The sequence below is a fragment of the Scyliorhinus torazame genome, chromosome 10 (assembly GCF_047496885.1).
Source record: "Scyliorhinus torazame isolate Kashiwa2021f chromosome 10, sScyTor2.1, whole genome shotgun sequence".
NCBI lineage: Eukaryota > Metazoa > Chordata > Chondrichthyes > Carcharhiniformes > Scyliorhinidae > Scyliorhinus > Scyliorhinus torazame.
Window position 1 is genome coordinate 207965961 of NC_092716.1, and position 22324 is coordinate 207988284.

At 45.2% G+C, this 22324-nt stretch overlaps 1 protein-coding gene across 16 annotated transcripts in view; it reads left to right on the forward strand.

Moving 5' to 3' along the window:
* tnnt3a (troponin T type 3a (skeletal, fast)) overlaps positions 1–22324 on the forward strand; it is an 80309-nt gene that overhangs the window by 38521 nt on the left and 19464 nt on the right. For 2 of the 16 annotated variants that reach the window (XM_072466318.1, XM_072466320.1), the window contains 5 exons: positions 3383–3400; positions 4189–4206; positions 5861–5884; positions 9632–9653; positions 12300–12345. In XM_072466318.1, the coding sequence (XP_072322419.1) occupies positions 12301–12345 (45 nt within the window). In that variant the 5' untranslated portion in view covers positions 3383–3400; positions 4189–4206; positions 5861–5884; positions 9632–9653; position 12300. Of the gene's footprint in view, positions 1–3382; positions 3401–4188; positions 4207–5860; positions 5885–9629; positions 9654–12299; positions 12346–22324 lie in introns of all 16 variants that reach the window. The other 14 variants (XM_072466330.1, XM_072466324.1, XM_072466319.1 and 11 more) reach the window with 8 other exon arrangements.

The following is a 22324-nucleotide window of genomic DNA, read 5'->3' on the forward strand; positions in this document are numbered from 1 at the left end:
TGCCATTATTTTTATCTTTTGCTCTTCATTCTCACTGTTAACATGAATTTTGCTTTTTTATATTTGCTACTCTGCTGCATGTACCTCGCCTCCCCCAGATGCCAATGCTGAAGAAGATATGTTGCTGTCTGTTATTCCAAGTCTCTTTTTCAGGAAACCTTTAAGACCAGTTAACATAGAATCTCAACAGTGCAGAAGAAGGCCACTTGGCCCATCAAGCCTGCGCTAACCCTCTGAAAGAGGACCCTACCTATAACCCCCATAACCCCAACCATTCTGTACATCCCTGAACACTAAGAGGCAATTTTATCATGGTTAATATGCACCTGACCTGCACATCTTTGTACTATGGGAGCAAACCGGAGCACTGGGAAGAAACGCACGCAGACACAGGGAGAAAGTGCAAACTCCACATGGACAGTCACCCAAGGCCGGAATTGATCCCGGGTCCTAGGCGCTTTGAGTCAGCAATGCTAACCACTGTGCTACCGTGCGCCCCTTTTTTATTTTGGAACTGTCAGATTCTATAACAATGGGAATAATTTTAGCCTGTCTGATGAACACGTTAAAATATCTGTGCAAAGACTTGCCACTCTGTTCCTGCTCAATTCCTACTTAATACTATTTTAACTGGGATCTTTATAGGTGTCTGAGGTGCCTGTCTGATTCACGTTGGGGTTTCATTTGCGATCTTCTTCTTCCCCCATACTTAGTGATGCACTAAGGTAGACTTTTATCTGTTTCCATAGCTAGTTATTGCTGGGACAGTCTGGTGCCAGCAGCTTATAGCTTGGGAAGCACCAATCTGCATCAAGCACGGCTGACCAGGAGTCTCTCCTGTTCTTACTGCCTGCCATTGGCATGATGGAAGGATTTTGCAGGTTGAAACTCAACCTGTTTGTCCATGTTATAAACCTCCCTTCCTTGGCCACTAAGTCCTGGGGTGAGAGTCAAACCCGGAGCTTCTGTCTCAGAGGCAGGAACGCTATCTCATTATTCGTGACACTTATGACATTATTTGGACTTAATTTGTATCTTAATAGCGTATTGAGCTGCGTACCCATTGTGAGCTACCTATTCATTAAAACTGATATGAAAATGGAGGAAGACATCCTCTAATTCAAATGAAAACCTTTCTTAGTAGGGCCATCTGGAGGAGAAGGGCTGGGCACAGATTCAAGAGATGCAAATCAGGCGGATAGATTAAACTGGAAGGGAGAATTCATAACTGTGGACAAATAGTTTCCTACAGAGTATGATCCAAATTTGTACTGACATCTTTTTGCCAAATCCAAAACAAAATGGAAGGGTTGTAGAGGTGGAAAGGAAATTCATAGATCATAACTGGAGTGATGTTGCATCGAAACAGGAGTAGTCCATTTATTCCTTTAAGCCTGTTCTGCAATTCAATAAGACCATGGCTGATTTGTGGCCGAACTCCTTCTGCCCATCTTTGCCCCATAGCCCTTAATACATTTGGCTAACAAAACTATGAACCTCAAGTTTTAAAATAATAGTTGATCTAGCATCAATTATTCTCTATGGAAAAGAGTTTCCTGTAGATTACAAGTTGTATGTTTTGTTCTCAGTGTTGACCATCCTGTTGTCATGTCTCTGTATTGGCTAGCATGTCACACCCTCCAAGTTGAGTCTGTGCCTGCACTTCAGACATTTTGTTCTTTATTATACCCCCATATATTTGTACAACAAATGCCTGCTTGAGCTACACATCCTAATTTTCCTGTGGCGCTTCTGTTTTGCTCATATGTTTCCGTTTTCTCTTTCTTGGTCTAGTGACTAGTTTTCCTTTAACCTGGAGTATACAATACCCAATTTCTGAATGTTACCCTGCTCCCTTCAGTTCTGTTTGTTTCCAAACTATTATCTACACTATCGTTTTCATCTGAACTCATCCACCCCCCACCCCCCCACTAGTTTGGGATTATTGAAGGTTCACTGGTCCCTTGTCTTTGCCCAGTTCAGGTGGTACCAATCCCAATGGCACCATTCCTTCCTGTCTCAGTCACAATAGTGGACCATAGCCCATGAAATGGAATCCCTCTTTCCCATATCACTCTTTCAGCCACACCTCACCTCCCTAATTCACGTCCATATGCCAATATGCAAGTGGTTTAGGTAATAATCCAGGGATAAAAACCCCTGAGGTCATGTCCTTTAATTTAACTCCGAGTTCCCACTTGCATCAAATTGCTGATTTTGGAACTCTGTTACCGTTGCATACTTTTTGCAACCACTCTGTGCAACAGCAGATACAGTTTACTTATGGGTCAGACCCAAGTTACAGTACTAACTTCTTCCTGCTCACAATAATTAACACCAAGTGTACAGCTGACTGACAGTTAACTGGCGTCCACAGGCAATTTACTTTACCTAAGTATCTTATCTAGTTACTTTTGCAGTTTCTAAAACTGTAAATATGTACCAGGGAATTTCCACTTGCACCAAGTTCCCAAACTCCGCATTCTGTTGCACTCTTTCCAAGATGGCTGTGGACACGCCACCTGATAATGAAAGTTTATCAAAAAATAATAATTTAATACCTCCACAAACCTAGATGTGGAAATCCACAAGGGGAAATAATTAGCTTTTGTTTTGAAAAAACAAAGTGACATTTGCTATATTTTGCATTGTATGAATTTGTGGATAGTTTACTTAGAAAATGGACTACCCAAACCAAAAAATTAGACTGGTGGTGACCTTAATCCTCCCCCAAAATCTATTGGTTTGGTTTGCATTCTTAATAGCAATCTTTGGTTGTTTTGAGTAAAGGATGTGTTTTAAATCTACAATTCATGTTGTCGGTCATATTCAAAGCTTGATCTAATGGCTCGAATGTGAAAATTGTACATTATGTTACCTTCTGTGTGTTCTGACATCATCCAAAAATTGTGACACAGTGGAAGATTTGTCAGTCTGCCAGTATTTGGATAATTTATTAAATATAGCTTTGTATGCTTCATACACATGGTTGTGGGATGAAGAACGTTTGAACATTGGCAAATAACAAATACAGAGATCATCTATATGTCTGTGGTACGAATGCCTTTATTCCTGAGATTGCAGGAATTTAAGAATGTTTGAATGATATCTATGGGTTTTTTCGACTAATGTCTAACAAAGTACCCTTTGTTGTAACAATTAATTGGCATACGCAAGTACACACTGAAGTGAATTTGAGTGAATGTATGTGAAGGAGTAGTGTTTTGTTCTTGTGTGTATTTCTCTTTAATCTTACACTGGTTTTTACTGCTCTAAAATACAAATAAAAATCAATATTGTTCCTTTTTTGCTTTTCTGTCTGATACCTTACAATCCCTGCACTGCTGCTTTTCTGCTTGCTGTACATTAACACCGTCTTCAGAAGAGGTTGTTCAAGAAGGTATGTAGTGTAATATCCATTTACCCTCTCTTTTTTAAAATCTTTTTTCATTATTATCCTTTTAGTTTCCTTCATTTATACCTTTCCTCATTTTGTTTTTTTCTTCATTCTTATTTTAGTTATTTCTCTTTCATTCTCTCTCCCTTTCCTCTTCATTGGTATGCTATGTCCTGATCTTTTCGTTACTTTAATCTTCTGTTTTACCTTCATTCTCTTTTCTCTCATTTTCTTTTTTTTCTCTTTTAATTATCATTTGCACTTTACTGTTTTTCCTTTTGTTTTTTAATCTCACCATGTTTGTTTCCTTCTTCCTCCTTATCCTCAACCATCCCATTACATTATCATCTAAATTATGCCATATCCTTCATATTGTCCGTCATTTTGCATCCTTGATCACCTCAATCATTCCATATCCTTCATAATTCGTAATTATTCTGTATCCATCAGCATCTTTAGTGATTACATATCACCCATCCCATCATCACCATTCATTAAGTGACATATTGGAGTCTCCTTCATTGCTTCTTATAGAAAAGTGTTTTTATTTGATACAATTTAATCAGCTTTTGATAACATGAACAGTAGAGGCAGTGTCAATACTTAATTATAGGGCTATTAACTGAGTTGTGTAATTTAGTGATGTTGGAAAGGTGACCCTGATTTGTTAGTTCTTCTTGGGGTAGTCCTGCATCTGCTGCATTGACATCTTTTGCTCTTCAAAGCTCAGTATTAACTTGTATTTTGCTCTTTGTATTTGCTGCTCACTGCATGTACCTGATTTCTCCCAGAAGTGCACCATGAAGAAGGTATGTTTGCTCTCTGCTGTTTTTTAAACCATGCATGGGATTCCAATTTATTCTAAGTCTCCTTTTCAGAGCTGCTTCAGCCAAGTTACATTTTGAGACTGTCAGGTCCTATGACCATGGCAACAATTGTGACCTACCCCACCTAGCCAGTGTGTAGTTAATATAGCTGTGTAAAGAACTGCCACCCTATTCCCACTTGATTCTGCTTGCTACTATCTTAACTGGGCCCTCATAGAGGTTGCCAAGGTGCATGCCTTGACTCAGGCGGATATCACATTACTTAGATCCTTATTGAGATTGCATTTTAATGGCCTATCGCATAGCTACCCATCTTGATTATCTTGCTCAATAAAACCTGTGGGCCTTTTGTTTTATTTTAGTGTTATTTACATTTTAAACAACATTTTTTGAATGTTTCATCGAAAGATGTGTCATTTAATCTATAATTCATTTACCTGATCATCTTCAAAACATTGTGTTGAGGTTCCACATTTATGTTACCCTCCATACATTATGTTGTCATCTAATAATTGTGGCACAATAGGATGTATAGAGTTTGCTCATGGATAGCCTATGGGCACAATTATGTCTGGCACATCTTCATAGGGAATGGAGAATTGAGAGCATCAGTAAAGAACTAAAGGAGATATGCTTATAATCCGTTACTCTGAGTCATTTTATGTGCATCTAGAAGTATTTAATTTTATTTACATCTAGCTGCAAAGCAATGAATATAAATGAACACGTGAGGTCAGGGTTATCCTGTTTTATGCCAAAACCTTAATCTAAGCAGAGGATTGATTCCTTGTTGGCAGTCAGAATGCCATCTTCACATTGCTGATTCTCCTATGTTCTTTGTTACTGGTAATGATAACCCATTAAAGTCACCATAGTCCCAGATGGCCATAGGCTGCTTTCCCCTTTGTGGGGGAAGAGCTGATTGGTGGTGATTTAACCTGAGGATCACCACATCTTAGGCGAGCGGCCAGGTTGAGAAGGTAGAGCCTTCATAAATAAACTCAAGCTGATACGGGAATTGAACTGGCGCTGTTGGCATAGTTCCACATCACAAATCAGCTGTCCAGCCAACTGAGCTAAAGTGGCCCAAAAATACTGAACGAATCATCAGGTCCCTGTCAATAAGTGGACCAATGTGGAGATGAAGTAAATGTATCATCGACGAGGATGGGACATTGCTGTTCTCACTGAGAACAATTGCTGCTCAATTTAAAACCGTTCCATTTGTGCTCGTAAAATTGGTGATTATGGACTCCCATTCTGAATAAGGCTGGATGATGCAAGACAGAGGGTTTTAATTGTTAGCGAGATGATCAGATGAATGTCAAGCAGCCTGCAAAATAGGCTCCTTCTGACAGAGTTGGTTCAGTTTAATCCTGAGAAAGAAGTCAGAACACAAACAGGAGCCAATTTACACATCTGACTGAAATCGGGCTTCAGTAGACACCAAGCCTATTCTGACCTCCAATCAACAATGCAGGCAAGGAATTCCAGATCCTGGTTGAACCTTTAGCACAGAATGGCTCAGTGCAAACCCACAGTCAGTCTACAAATTTCGCTTAGTGGGATTACGGTCCTGAACACACTGACTTAATCTTCTTTTGCTCTGTTGTGTTTTTTTCATTGCAATGCACAGTTTATGGAAACGAAGAAGAAGACGGTATTTTTGCTTTATCACCAATGTAAATTCACCCCACTGAATTCTAACTGTCTTCCCCTCCCCCTAATTCTCTGGGGTTAATTCTTCTAAATGCGTGGCTTGAGGTGATCCAGTAGCAGACTATATATAACACATTATATAGCTGCGAGATTCAGCTCGTACTTTGACTAACAGATTTCAGTGTCGTGTTCATTAAATGTATTACAACGTGATTATTTTTGGTTTTATTCGCAGTGCTGATTGCTAAAATATTAATGTTGTCTGTTATAGTGTCAGTTTCACAATCTGTCTTCATTTCATAATTCAGCCTAATTTCTTTGAGGATTAGTGTGTGTGCTTTTGCTGATAACATTGGTAGCAGAATGTGCCAAATAAAAAGGTGGTGTTAAATGTGAGTTGGGTGATATTGTTGGACAATTAAGGGTATTGATGAGAGGTCCTGGCAGAAAGTAGCACGCAAGGCTAAATGGCTGCACAGGTTATAAATTGGTGAGGGTAGTGTGATGGATTTTATCTTCACACTCCCGACTACTGCAAAACAATTTTCTTTCCAAAAGACAAAGGGAATAATTCTGAAATGAAAGTGTTTAATTTTCAAAATGTTAGAAAATCATGCAGAATTTCATAACACCCCCTTTAACTAATTTTTCTTACATCTTATTTGACCTAATTTCTTCCAAAGGGAAATCGTTTAACAAATAGGAAGTGAGGACAGTCTAAGGTTTTATGCACCTTAACTAGTTTTAAGGGCACTGCGATCTGATGCTGAGGGGTGAGATTGCATTGTGTTGATATGCACAGCGCCACTTTTTTTGAAATAACCCCACTCACAAAGGTGAATCAGTTGATCAGGTGACCTCACTTGCTGGCAGTCACTCAGTGGTGTAGCGATGGGTGTGGGGGGGGGGGGGGGGGAGGCGGTTGAAGGAGGAGTAATTATGCGGGCCAGCAGAATGAGCTACCAGCTTGGAAAAGTAAGCTGAAAATCCACTTAGGGAGGTGCCTGCTGGAACACGCAACTAAATGATGGAGAGTTGCAGCACTAAACCATTGAAAGCTGAGCTATTAAAAAATCACTTCTTTGCAAACATTCCTTTGGGAGGCTCAGATGGGTGTAGTTTTCCTCACTGTGAAGTCAATATCATAATGTTGCATTTCAGTGTGATTTACGGAAGTGTCCTGTGAACAAACAGGAAACAGTATTTGTCATTTCCCCTGAAGGTGGTGTGCTTCAAAGATAACTGACGTTTTAATTCATTTTTAATGGTCCACCGTACCTCAATGAAAGTCCAGTTCCCAAAATCCCATTGATAAAGCAGTGGCAGCAGTAAGTTATATTTCCTTTGTCCCCACCACCTCCTCCCCAATATTCTCTGCATAGATATATTTGAGGAAATCTGCAATAGTAAATTAATATTCAAAAGCTCATTTTGTTCATTATACTGTCAAGATGGTGCTGGTGGACATTATCAGTTTTGGTCGTCAGCAGTCCTGACGGAAAAAAATAAATGAATGTGTATAAATAAGGGTTAACTTCGGCAGTAAGGCAAAAACACTGGGCGGGATTCTGCGTGTTTGTAGGTCATGTGCCATTCACTGACGCTGGATTGTATCCATTTCCATTTAAGCGCCCTAAGCCTCAAAAACCGTTGGCAGAGTTGTTCTGCCGGCAGGAAAAGTGAATCACAATGATCGGAGAATTCCAGCCACTTTTTTCATGTCATTCATTGATATCATTGTAATTTTCACAACCTGCTCAAAACCATGGACAGTACATGTCAGGATGGGCCATTTCCGTTGTTAGTTACAAGGATCATTATGTGATACAAGCGGAAGCTGAAAATTGGTCTGATCCTCATTGCTATTTGATTTTCTGGGTGGGGTTTTGAGTCTTAAATGCCAGTATAAATTCAACCCCTTGCTTTAATTTCTGATGTTGAACTCCACAGTGACCACCTGATCTTTCTAACCTTGCCCTTTAAGGTACAAAATCAATGACCACCCCACTGGGATTTCTTCTCCTCCCAAATAGTGAGCTGTCTAGAAGCAGCGTGGTCAGCAATTGGTGCCTCGCCTACTTGTTGCCAATGAGACCCCACCATGAAAATGGGCCAGCCCTCCTGTCAACATTACTGGATGGCAGACACCCCATCTACTGCCCTTTGGAAATCACCAATCTATTTTTATTTTACACAATATTGTCTCCACCACCTGCTTGGTGATGTGACAGTGATTGATGTCTTGTGTCGAGCTAGACGAATTTTAATTCTCTTGAAAATAACAAAATCGGAAAATCTCCTCAACAATGCTTTTTCAATTGCTGCTTATATTTGAAAAACAATCATGGATTCGCTCACTCATCTAGAAGCTGCCCTCCCTTCAGAATGTCGAGGGTAACGGCCAAGTCAATGAGCCTAATATGTTGCATTGTTGTTCCATGTACACATTGCCTGAGGCTTGGAAGTAGAAAGGATTTATGTCAGGCCGCAAGAACAGGTCAGTTGCAGAGGAAAGGGACTAAGGGACGGGGAACCTCAACACAGTTTACAAGATATTTAACAAATTGGATAAAAGAAACACAAAATATGACTTCAAGAAGTCCGATTATTCGAAGTACACTTAATTAAAATGAGGAAAAACATATCAAATTAATAGCTTTGTTGTAACGTGATGATTGTTAAATGTTAGGGTTCTTCCATGAGGAAAGACAGTGGAGTTAAAGCTCTGCGGGCAATGCAGATGTTGGCTGTGTTAAGGCTTAGAGTGCCGTAGGGTAGAGATTTGACAGTTCATAGGTTTTTTCTCCATCCAATATTATTAACTGACCAGATTAATTCCCCTTGATCAGCAGATGATAAGAGTATTAGGTTTAATGTTGATTTAAATTTCATCTAGCTCTTAACAAGTTTGTTGATCCTTGAATCACAACGTTCTTCTGCTGAGAACTCAATAAAATGCACCATTCTCAAAAAACCTGATCAAATCGGTGAACTGCCTCTCTCTCTGTAAATTTTAATAAATATCTATTTACTTTTCATTAATACATTAATTATCAAAGTCATACCAGACAAGCCATAAGCACAGGCACTCTTTAACCTTTAAAATCTTAGGCATGTTAATTTTGACTTTGTTGAAAATGATAGATGGGAGGTATATTGTAGCAGTCCATTTTTGTTTTAGATTGCTCCGTTTTGTTATTGCCATCTTCCATGATCATTTTCTCTTTTTATTTCTTTTTTCTTCCCCCGCTCCTGTTTGTTCTTAAGGTGTTGACTCATGTTGAGGTACAGTTCCCCAGGTACTGGATGTCCCATAATTAGATGGGGGAAGAAATGATTGACCAGACTCCTGTAGGTTTCTGACTGCTATTCCAAAAACCCCTGGTGGAAAATGTCTGTGGCCAAGGATCATGTGTACATAGGGGAGCAGGCTGAGCTATAATGGTTTCCCATGAATGAATAGCCTGCCAGCATTCACTGATAAATGATTGCACAGGAATAATACACACTTGGATTAGCTACTGAACAATGGCCACCACCTGTAGAACCGCCCCTAGCATGGAGTCAATACCTTCAGATGATCGGGGAAAAATTGAGGAGAAAAGAATTAATTTGTAATGCAGTAGATTGTACTTTTTAAAATAAAAAGCTACAATAGTTTGATTCCATTTATGCTGTATTTTGTCTTTAATTTTGTATAAAATGGCTAATTTATTTTTATTTACTTTTTTGTTTTATTTTGCCACAGAGGAGGAAAAGCCAAAGGTGAAGTGAGTAGAGATTTTAATGAATTTGAAGATTTATTTAATGCTGGATCACAAATGGTTTTCATCAGATCTATTGCTTAATAATAATAATAATAATAACAATAACACTAATACTCTTTATTATTGTCACAAGTAGGCTTACATTAACACTGCAATGAAGTTACTGTGAAAATCCCCTAGTTGCCACATTCCGGCGTCTATTCGGGTACATAGAGGGAGGATTCAGAATGTCCAATTGACCTAACAAGCACGTCTTTCAGGACTTGTGGGAGGAAGCCGGAGAACCTGGAGGAAACCCATGCAGACACGGGGAGAACGTGCAGACTCTGCACAGACAGTGACCCAAGAGGGAATTGAACTTGGGACCCTGGCGCTGTGAAGTAACAGTGCTATCCACTGTGCTACCATGCTGTCCCTTGTTTGTCTCTGGGGCTCCAGCCATAACTCACTGAGGAGCAGAATAATAATTATTGATGATTCATAAAGCCTGGGTTTTATCATTTTTCCCTCTGCTCCTTTCTCTTGCCTAACAGGAGAAAGCAAAGATAAATTGTCATACCCAAGTTGCTTTACAAAACTATAGAATCATTGTTTGCACTCCTGTGTGTTTCGATGGAGAAGCTCCTAGCCATAAACTTCACAACTGTAGGGCTGGAATGTTAGAAGTTGAATATCCTCTAGTTGGTAGATGACTGAGGGTGGGCCTTGTGCAAGCCGCTGTTCAGATTTGACAATCTCAGCGAAAGGTTAGTAGAAAAATGATACTGTAATTAGCAGGAAGATGGACAATCAGAGGACACAGATTTAAGATACTCAGCAAAGACCAGAAGGCAGATGAGTGAACATTTTTAGGCAGCAAGTTATGATTTGCTTGAAAGGGTGGTGGGAGCATATTCTTACTCGAAAGGGAAAGATTTGCAGGGCGGTGGAGAAAAAAACCAGGACAAATTGGAAAGTTCTTTCAAAGGGCCAGGACAAGTGCAATGGGCTGAATGGATATCTTCTGTGCTGCAGCATTCTTTTGTTTTGTACAACCCAACCCAAAATAAGACAATGTGAGTGAAAATTTTCTCCGATGAGCAATCAGTTTCTGTTTTTCCAATTTTTGGGTATGGAATCTGCAGTTCGAGATAAGCCCCTGGTCTGAATATAGTGTGGAACAAATAGAGATAGAGGTTAGATTTTTCCAGCCTTGATCAAACGTTGCAGGTTGCAAGTAGTTTAACATTGTTATGTCAACATTTTCCACTTGGGCAACATGGTATCCCTCTCATAAATATTGTTGCTTTTGTTCTGTCCATGCCTATCCAAGCTGTACCTCATTCCCCTTCCCCTTTATTCTCTAAATCCCATCTACTTTCCTCCAGTCTTTCTTCTGTGCGTCTCCTTTTCTCTTACCACCACTTCTTTCTATTTCTCGCCCCTTCTATCTGTCTCTCCTTCCCTTCTGTCGTGCTTTTTTCTTTTAACTCCCTCCTATTCGTTTGTGCTATTTTTGTTAATTTCTTTCCCCTCCCTGATATTCCCTTGTGTTTGTCTCTCTCTCTATCTCTATTTTTCGTCCCATTTTTCCTCCTTTCTGTATGTGGCTCTCCTTTCCTTCCACCTGCCTTATTCTTCTGTAGCTTTCCCCTTTCGATCTCTTTGTCCTACTTCTGTCATCTTTCTGTCCCGATTCTTTCCCTCTCCTCTCCTTCATTTCCATTTTTGTCTTTCTCTTGCTTCTTTTCTGTCTTCATGTGTTTCTTCTTCCCTTCTGTGTCTCACTCTTTCTTTCCTTTGCCTTCCTTCCCATGTTTCCTTGCCTTTCTTTAATCCCTTCTCATGCTTTCCCTCTCCTTACCAGTTCGTTTTTTTTCAAATCCTGTTTTTGTCCCTTATTTCTTTTGTTTGCTTCGCTCTCTCCATCCCTGTTCTCTCACTCCTGTTCCTCTCTCTGGTCTTTCGTAGATCTCTCTTTCTAAGTTGTTTTTCCAGGTAAATTCAGTGATCCCATGCTCTCTGCGTTGAACCTTACTCGAAGGAACCAACCCTAATTCAATGATCCATGTTTCCATTGAGCATGCCTCATTGCTTGGAGGACAAGAGTTTAATTTTCCCGTATCTCTTCTTCTACTTTACTTTATTCGCTATCCCTTTTTGTTCCCTTCCTCTGGTCAGATTGACATGGGGAGATTGGGGGATGGGAAGGAAGTGAGCAGTCTAGACAGCTGACAGGACATGAGGGTATACTGGGGCTGCCATGACAACATGGGGAACAGGAAGGAGCTGACCAGGATCATTACAACAGTGCAAGGAGCAACAACAAGGAGCTTTTAAATAGTGGTGATGATTGCCACTTGTGGCAACTGTGGAAAATGAATGGCCCTGGAAAGGACAATCGACAACTGCCAGATATCCACACACGCCCAGAGTGAAAATTGCCACAGTGTCTTTAATTGAAACAAATTAATGTGGTGCTGGATAAGAGAAGCCAATGCAGAGCCATGGAGATAGAGGTTAGGATATTGAAATTGAAAATGTTTAATTTCCCAAACCGTACACAGCAGTCAACATGATGAAGAAACATTTCGCTTAAAAAAATGCTCCCAGAACTTTCACAATCTGTTTAAGTTCCAACTGTCATTAACTCTTGTTGCTTTATTACAGAATGACTGCCCCAAAAATCCCAGATGGAGAGAAAGTTGACTTTGATGTGAGTGCAGACGTTATCAAATAACTTTTTCACCATTTATAAGCTTGTTGTTTTGTTGATGGCTTCATGAATTTTCTTTCTTTAATACTATATATGATCAAAAGTTAGCAATGATTGTAAAGTCATTAACGATTGTTGTTTCTATTCAAAGTAACATTCAGAATCTTTGGCATTTTCTTTTTTAAAGTATTCTCCCCTCCTCTCCCCCCGTGGTGAGGTACTGAAAATGGAGCAATGTCCCATAGACACCAGCAATTCTCTATAACCTACTTAAGTGAATTATTTCTGTTTGTGGGACTAGATAATTATCATCAATGCACTATATGTTCATACGGAGACCAAAGCCAATTCTGATTCCACCATTCACCAGTAGCACTTCCCAGAAAGGGTACTGAGCTAACAAATGGGAAGCAGGAATCTTGGCTATTTTATCCCCCCTCCCTGGAACCTGAGCAGTGAAATCAATGATCAGGCCAGGCTGAGATAGCAACATAAGATCACAAGGCAATTTCAAGAAAACCCTTCAGGTCATTTCTTTCCGTCTTTTCAGGGCATCTACCCCAAAGCTGGCATTGTAAGCAGTGTAATGGAAGTGTAAAGTTATAAAGAGGTATTGTTAGATTAAGTAAGTTGGACAAACTGTGGCAAATGGATTTCAGTGTCGGCATGGGTGAGGTCATCCAGATAATACAGGGTACTATGTAAATGATGAAAAGTTAGAAACAGTGGAAGTCAAAAGAGACCTGGGGGTCAGTTGCAGAAATCCTTAAGATGTCATGAACAAACACAGGCAACAATCAAAAAGGGTAATGGAATGCTGGCCTTTATGTAGAGAGGATTAGAAGTCAAGAGTGTAGAAGTCAGCAAAAGAAACTCCCGGGACTGTGTGGAGTTTGCGCTTTCTCTCCGTGTCTTTGCGCAGGGTTCCTCCGGGTGCTCCGATTTCTTCCCACAGTCCAAAGGTGTGTAGGTTCGGTGGATTGGCCATGATAAAATTGCCCCCAAAATGTTAGGTGGGGTTATGGGGATAGGGCCTATGTAGGATGCTCTATTGGAGCAAGGGCCGGTGCGGATTCGATGGGCCAAATGGCCTCTTTCTGCACTGTAGGGATTCTACGATTCTATGGAGCACACCTGAAATACCAAGAGCAGTCCTGGGCACCACACCTTAGCGGGAGCGTGGAAGAATAAGTGCAGCATAGGTTTACCAGAAAATACCTGGACACCAAGGGCTAAATTACAGATCAGGGCCAGGATTGGCCGATCCCGCGCTGGGTCGGAGAATCACTGAGGCGACGCGAGAATTGCGCCACGCCACTCCGACGCCAGCCCACCGATTCTCCGCCGCCGATTCTCGGGGATCGCCGCCGCACCGGTCGGGGGCTGTTGAAAGCGCCCCCCCCCCGGCGATTCTCTGGGCCTCGACGGGCCGAGTGCCCGCCGAGTCCCGCCAGTGTGGGTTATGTATAGTTCCACCCGGCTAGACCTCGGAGTTCTGGCTGCGGGATGTCCTGGTGGGGGGTGCGGTCGTTGGGATCCGACTCCGGGGGGGGCCTCCACGGTGGCCTGGCCCACGATCGGGGCCCACCGATCGGCGGACAGGCTAGTTCCGTGGGGGCCTATGTTCATCTGCGCCGGGCCCCTGTAGGGATTCACCATATTGCCTGGGGGCCGGCACAGAGACGGGAACCCACGCACATGCGCGGACCCGCGCCGGCCGTTGCGCGCATGCTTTTGGCTTTCGAGCGCCGGAGCAGCGGACAGCACTCCGGCGCCATACTAGCCCCCTAGGAAGGAGTGAATACCTGGACCTGGTGGCCCGTTGATGCCAGAGTGGCTCGCGCCCCTTTTGACGGCAGCGTCAGAACTTGGCCGCGGGATCGGAGAATCACAGCCCAGAATAGTATTCCCAGGGATTTGGAAAGTGAATGAGTGCTATGATTGAAGTTTTCTAGTTATTAAGGGGAACAAATGGAATTGATAGGGAGAAACTATTTCTGCTAGTTGGGAAGTCTGGGACAAGAGGATATGGTTTAAAAATTAAGGGCATTATTCAGCGGCTGCACCGGGCGCCAAGGGTGAATCTCGCACGAGCCCCAAATTGGCTCTGTGCCAGGCTGATTGCCTAACGGCTCATTTAAATACCTGGATGCCAGATTCACCTGGCGCTGGGGAGTCAAAGGCCACACATAGAGATCTCACCAAGGCGCCGTTTAGTACTGGTGCACACAAACGTGAACCAGGGGTAATGGCACCTGGGGGGTGTCTCGCAGGTCATTGGATGCCCCGCATGGTCAGAGACAAGGCAGGGTGGTGCCTTGGTATTCCCCTGGTACCTGGGCACTTTGGCACTGTCAGAGTGTCAATGGCACTGCTAGGGGGCCAGGCTTGCAGTGCTAGGGTGACCAGGTGCCAGGTTGACACTGCCAGGGGTCAGGTACGGTGGGAGGGGGGGGGGGGGGGGGGGGCTTTGCCACTTGGTGAGGGGGGATTCCCAAGAACCTCCCAAACATTGGGAGGGGGGTTGGTGAGGGGGGACAGAAAAGTGGGGGGGGGCCTTGAAACCACCAAGAAACACCCCGCTAAACATGCCCATCACACTTTAACATCGCCCCACTGAATCATGCCCTAAAGTGAGACCTTCCTCGAGTGAAATTAGGAAACACTTTTACAAACAAAAGATGGTAGAAGTTAGAAACTCTTTTTTTTCTGCAAATGGCATTTGATGCTCGATCCTTTGTAAAATTTAAATCTGAGATTTGTTATCCAAAAGTATTATAGGACAAGGATGGGCGCATGAAGTTAGTTCACAGATCAGCCATACTTTTGTGAATTTGTGGGACAGACTTTAAGGAGTCAAATGGCTTACTCGTGTTCCTATCATTTTTCCATTCCAGTTGTAATGAATCAACCCAGTGCAGTGCCTCAATTATGATTTTTGGCAACCTGTTCCAGTTATTAGCACAAACAAGATTTAGTTACTAGAGCACAAACCAGGATCAAACTCAGCCTGTGGCCGGTATTTTCTGGCCACATCATGGCGGATTCACTCACTGCAACTGCGGCGAGCTATTCCAATGTCTGTTGACTTTGCTTTCCACCATCTTATCACATTTGCCACCAGGTGAAGCCAAACTATTTTACATTTGATACCAGCTAATAAGGTGATCTGCGGCAATGTTGAACTAAGCTCAGGTTGGGGTGTGAAATTGCATAGGCCTGGACTTTCGCTCTCGAGTCAGGGCGTTCCAGTCGGGAAATCTCTTGGCTTCCTGCACCCACCTCAGGGGAAACCTCCTACACTGGTGGAATCTTCACTCTGTGAGGGCAGATGTGGGACGGAGTTTGGCCCATTGACTGAGGGCGGCCACAGGCTGCTGAGAGCTGGGCCTGGCTGCTTAAAAGTTCTGCCACAGTTCTCGGAGACTTCATCCAAGTTGTTTTGTTAAATATTAGGCCCTCTAACTCTCACCTCTCCATTCAGCGAATTTATGCGCCACCCATGCCCAATGGTCTCTCAAACCCTCCATGTCAACTTAATACTAATTCATGCATCCTCACATATCACCCTTTGCCCTGACACCCTCTGTGTCAATATGCTCAGTATCAACCATGGGTACACCTCAGGAGCCCTGTTGAGAAGAAATAGAATGAAATTCACAATATTAAAGTCTCTGCTATGGGAAAAATTACTTTCATGCAAGAAAGCTCATTCAAGACATTTAATTCCCCTCAAATACCTACTTCCCAATGAAAACAAACATTTGTATTCATAATTAATAATAGATAATCTGTTAATAATAATACTCTTTATTGTCACAAATAAGCTTACATTAACACTGCAATGAAGATACTGTGAAAATCCAATAGTCGCCGCATTCCGGCGCCTGTTCGGGTACTCAGAGGGAGAATTCAAATTGTCCGGGAGGAAACCGGAGCACCCGGAGGAAACCCACGCAGATACAGGGAGAATGTGCAGACTCCACACAGCCAGTGACCCAAGCCCAGAATCGAACCTGGGACCCTGGAGCTGCGAGGCAACAGTGTAACCCACTATGCTACCATGCTGCTCTAACCTCTTAGAATGTCAATAAAACTGTGAATTTATAACCCCTACTGAGATAATGATAGGTTGTAAAGCAGCCAATCATTAGGAAAGCAGCCAATCATTAATAATACCACAAGATAGCCCTTTGGGTATTGATAACAAACAGTGATTGTAACTTCAAGACTAGATTTCTTTCAACTATTACTGCACACATAAGACCATAGACCATAAGACTTAGGAGCAGAATTAGGCCACATGGCTCATTGAGTCTGTTCCGCCATTCAATCATGGCTGATATTTTCTCATCCCCATTCTCCTGCCTGCTCCCCATAACCCCTGATTCCCTTATTAATCAAGAACCTATCTATCTCTGTCTTAAAGACACTCAGTGAATTGGCCTCCACAGCCTTCTGCGGCAAAGAGTTCCACAGATTCACCACCCTCTGGCTGAAGAAATTCCTCCTCATCCCTGTTTTAAAGAATCGTCCCTTTAGTCTGAGATGGTGTCCTCTGCTTCTAGTTTTTCCTACAAGTGGAAACATCCTTTCCACGTCCGCTCTATCAGGCCTCACAGTATCTTGTACGTTTCAATAAGATCCCCTCTCATCCTTCTAAACTCCAAAGAGTACAGTCCCAGAGTCCGCAAACGTTCCTCATACAACAAGTTCTTCATTCCAGGGATCATACTTGTGAACCTCCTCTGGACCCTTTCCAAGGCCAGCACATCCTTCCTTAGATATGGGGCCCAAAACTGCTCACAATAGTCCAAATCGGGTCTGACAAGAGCCTTATATAGGCTCAGAAGTACATCCCTGGTCTTGTATTCTAGCCCTCTCGACATGAATGCGGACATTGCATTTGTCTTCTTAACTGCCGACTGAACCTGCACATTAACCTTAGAGAATCGTGAACAAGGACTCCTGTGCTTTGTGCTTCTGCTTTCTGAAGCATTTCCCCATTTAGAAAATAGTCTATGCCTAGATTCCTCCTTCCAAAGTGCATAACCTCACACTTTTCCACATTGTAATTTTTTTTTGCCACTTCATTGCCCACTCTCCCAGCTTGTTCAAGTCTTTCTGCAGCCCCCTTGCTTCCTCAATACTACCTGTCCCTCCCTTTGTATCATCTGCAAACTTTGCAACAGTGCCTTCAGTACCTTCTTCCAGATTATTAATATATATTGTAAAAAGTTGTGGTCCCAGCACAGACCCCTGAGGCACACCACTAGTCACTGGCTGCCATCCAGAAAATGATCCCTTTATCCACACTCTTTGCCTTCTGCCAGTCAGCCAATCCTCTACCCATGCCAGGACCTTACCCTGAACACCATGAGCTCTTATCTTATTTTACAGTCTCCTATGCGGCACCTTGTCAAAGGCCTTTTGGAAATCTAAATAAATCACATCCACTGGTTCTCCTTTGTCTAACTTGCTTGTTACCTCCTCAAAGAACTCTAACAGATTTGTCAGACACGACGTCCCTTTGACGCAACCTTTAAAAATATATATTGTTAAAGGGCTGGGGATTTAAATAACTTCACAGATTGACTGGTACACAGACCTTAACCACTCTCTAAAAGCTTTTACAACTACTCTAAAAGGCCATAAGTTCCACATTGCGGATAAAGTCCTTACCATAGCAAAAATAGAGTTTGTTTGAATGCAGCATGGAGTTCAAATGGCTCTGTTGAAATTCGGTTTCCCTCATATCTGAGACACACCCACCCCCTTTTCCCTACCAGAAAAAATATTATCTGTTGGGAATGGAGGTGGGACCATGGGACCTGAGACCCTTCCACCATTTTCAAAGAACTGCAGTGCCTCCATGACTCTGTGAAAATCCAGGCCATTGATGAATTTAACCAGGGCCATGTGGTAAAGACAATTACTGTGGGGAATTGGTATAATTCGCCATTTGTTAAGTTCAAAAAGAAGAAATTACTGATGCAAGTTTCCTCAGATCAGCAAATACTTCTAAATTCATGGCTCATGTACATACACAATGTCAGCAAAACTAGCAGAAAATAGTTGCCTTTTTTCTAAAATGTTGGTACACTTTGATGTGTGAATTTTGCATTATGTCAGACGTATACTTGGTTCAAGGTGTCCATATAGGATGAGATTTGTGTGTTTGTATATGATACAGATTTCACAGTTTCTGAGTCACAACTTGCACTAAGAATGATTTCCATAATGTCCTTTACTTTGTATTATTTAGGAGTTTGCCTCCAACTCAAAGCTTATTGTATTTAGTAGATGACATTCAGTCATGTGGAATCATGGTTTAAGCTCACTGGCACTATGTCCTCTTGATTTTGTATTAATCTGTTCACTGGTGATGTAAGAACCAGTCCTGGGACTTCCGGTTGCGGCTAGGCAGAGCTAAGTCGCATGTTCGGCAGCTCCCGCTTGGAACGGACTTTTGGGCCCCCAACGGCATTTGTTCGACATTTCCCGGTGTGGGAAGAAGACTGCAACATTCCCCCGACAGTGTATGGCTTGGACCAGGAGCGTGGCGACTAAAAAAGTGGTGGTGAAGCCAAAGAAAGTGCGAGGGAAGAAGAGCAAGATGGCGGCGGGCGGGGACCAGGCAGCGTGGATGCAGTGGGCGCAGGAGCAGCAGGAGGTTATCCAGCACTGCTTCAGGGAGCTCCAAGCAGACCTGCTGGAGCCGATGAAGGCTTCTATTGATAAGCTGCTGGAGACCCAGACGGCCCAGGTGGTGGCGATCCGCGAGGTCCGACAAAAGATCTCTGGTAACGAGGATGAGATCTTGGGCCTCGCGGTAAAGGTTGGAGGCGCACGAGGCGCTCCACAGGAAATGACAGGAACGGTTCGAGGAGATGGAGAATCGGTCGAGGCGGAAGAATCTGCGGATCCTGGGCCTCCCGGAGGGGCTGGAGGGGTCGGACGTGGGGGCCTATGTGGTCACCATGTTAAACTCGCTAATGGGAGCGGGGTCCTTCCAGGGGCCCCTGGAGCTGGAAGGGGCCCATAGAATGCTGGCGAGGAGGCCCAAGGCTAACGAGCCGCCGCGGGCGGTGTTGGTGCGGTTTCATCGGTTCGCTGATCGGGAGTGCGTACTCGGGAGTGCGTACTCAGGTGGGCCAAGAAAGAAAGGAGCAGCAGGTGGGAGAACGCGGAGGTTCGGATATATCAGGACTGGAGAGCGGAGGTGGTGAGGAGGAGGGCCTGGTACAACCAGGCGAAGGCGGTGCTGCACAGGAAGGGGGTGAAGTTTGGCATGCTGCAGCCGGCGCGTCTGTGGGTCACCTACAAGGACCGGCACCATTATTTTGAGTCCCCGGAGGAGGCGTGGGCCTTTGTTCAGGCCGAGAAGCTGGACACAAACTGCGGGTCGGGATGGGGGGTCGGGCGTGGGGATTGTTGGGGACTGCTATTGTTGTGTTACATTTTGAGGGGGGGTTCTTTGTTCTTGTTCTGTTTTGGTTCGGTGGGGTGGTTAGGGTGGGTTGGGCACTGTTTTGGTTGGGTCTGTCGGGTGGGCTCTTGGAGGGGGGCAAGTAAATGGAGTAGGGGGTGGATAGCCGGTAGGGGGGATGGGGCCCCGCGGGGGAGGGTGAAGCCCGAGTCGGGTGTGAGGGGACTGGGCGTGTAAAAGGAGCTGCGACAGAGGAGGCAGGGCCGGGCAGGGGGAAAGCGTTTGCTTTTTCCCGCGCTGAAGGCTGGAGGGGGTGGGGCCGGGGCGGGGAAGCGTGGGTTTTTCCCCGCGCTTGGGATGGAAGGGGGCGGTGGAGAGCCTGCTGGTGGGTAATGGAGGGGGAGGGGAAGTCCCACAATGGGAGGAGCCGAAGGAGAGGTGGGAGCAGCCGGGGCCAGCAGGAGTCAGCTGACTTGCGGGAGTGCAATGGGAGGAGCAATGTAGCAAGGAGGGGTCCTAGCTGGGGGGTGGATGGTGTGGGGGGGAACCGGGTTGCTGCTGATATGGTCAAGGGGGAGCTGGAGTGGGTAGAGGGTGTTGGGACGGGTGTCTGCCGCCGTGGGGAATGGGCCGGGCGTGGGGCGCAGGCGCGTGGCTGGCCGAGGAGGGGCTATGGCTAGTCGATGGGGGAGGGGGGCGGGTAGCCCCCTGATCCGGCTGATAACCTGGAACGTATGGGGGCTGAACGGGCCAGTTAAGCGGGCCCAGGTGTTCGCACACCTGAAGGGGCTGGATGCTGATGTGGTTATGTTCCAGGAGACACACCAGAAGGTGGCAGACCAGGTAAGATTGAGGAAGGGGTGTGTTGGCCAGGTGTTTCATTCGGGGCTGGATGCCAAAAGTCGGGGGGTGGCGATCTTAGTGGGAAAGAGGGTGTCGTTCGAGGCGTCGAGCATTGTGACAGACAATGGCGGCAGGTACGTAATGGTAAGTGGTAAGCTGCAAGCGGAGAGGGTGGTGCTGGTCAATGTGTACGCCCCGAACTGGGACGATGCGGGTTTTATGCGGCGCATGTTGGGTCGGATCCCGGACTTGGAAGTGGGGGGCCTGATAATGGGGGGGGGGGGACTTTAACACGGTGTTGGATCCGGCACTGGATCGTTCCAGGTCTAGGACGGGTAGGAGGCTCGCGGCGGCTAAAGTGCTGAGGGGGTTTATGGACCAGATGGGAGGGGTAGACCCTTGGAGATTTGCAAGGCCGGGGGCTAGGGAATTTTAATTCTTCTCGCATGTTCATAAGGCCTATTCCCGGATCGACTTTTTTGCTATGAGCAGGGCGCTGATTGCGAAAGTAGAGGATACCGAGTATTCGGCGATAGCCATTTCGGATCACGCCCCGCATTGGGTAGACCTCGAGCTGGAGGAGGAGAGGGACCAGCGCCCGTTGTGGTGCTTGGAGATGGGGCTGTTGGCGGACGAGGAGGTGAGCGAGCGGGTCCGAAGAAGCATAGAGAGATACCTGGAGGCCAATGATAACGGGGAGGTCCAGGTGGGGATGGTCTGGGAGGCGCTGAAGGCGGTGGTTAGGGGAGAGCTGATCTCCATTAAGGCCCACAAGGAGAGGAGAGAGCAGAGGGAGAGGGAGAGGCTGGTGGGAGAGATGGTGAGGGTAGACAGGAGGTATGCGGAGGTGCCGGAGGAGGGACTGTTGAGGGAGAGGCGTAGCATCCTGGCCGAATTCGACCTGTTGACCACCAGGAAGGCGGAGGCGCAGTGGAGAAAGGCCCAGGGGGCGATTTATGAATATGGGGAAAAGGCAAGTCGGATGCTGGCGCATCAGCTTCGGAAGCGGGATGCAGCTCGGGAGATTGGGGGAGTTAAGGACAGGGGGGGGATTGTGGTGCAGAGTGGGGTTGGCATCAATGGGGTCTTCAGGGACTTTTATGAGGAACTATATCGGTCCGAGCCCCCACTGGAGGAGGGAGGGATGGGCAGCTTTCTGGACCAACCGAAGTTCCCGAAGGTGGAGGAGTGACAGGTGGCGGGATTAGGGGCCCCGATTGGGTTGGAGGAGCTGGCCAAAGGGATAGGGAGCATGATGGCGGGGGAGGCACAGGGGCCGGACGGTTTCCCGGTCAAATTTTATAAAAAATATGTGGACCTGTTGGGCCCGTTGCTGGTTAGGACCTTCAATGAGGCAAAGGAGGGGCCTGGCCCATTCCCCACGGCGGCAGATACCCGTCCCAACACCCTCTACCCGCTGCAGCTCCCCCTTGACCATACCAGCAGCAACCCAATTCCCCCCCCACAACCCCCCACACCGTCCACCCCCCAGCTAGGACCCCTCCTAGCCCCCGGCGATGTCCCGGGCACTGATCTCCTTGATCCTGAAGTGGGACAAGGATCCCCTGCAGTGTGGGTCTTACAGGCTGATTTCATTGTTAAATGTAGATGCCAAGGGGCTGGCGAAGGTTTTAGCCACGAGGATTGAGGATTGTGTGCCGCAGGTCATCCACGAAGACCAGACGGGGTTCGTGAAGGGGAGGCAGT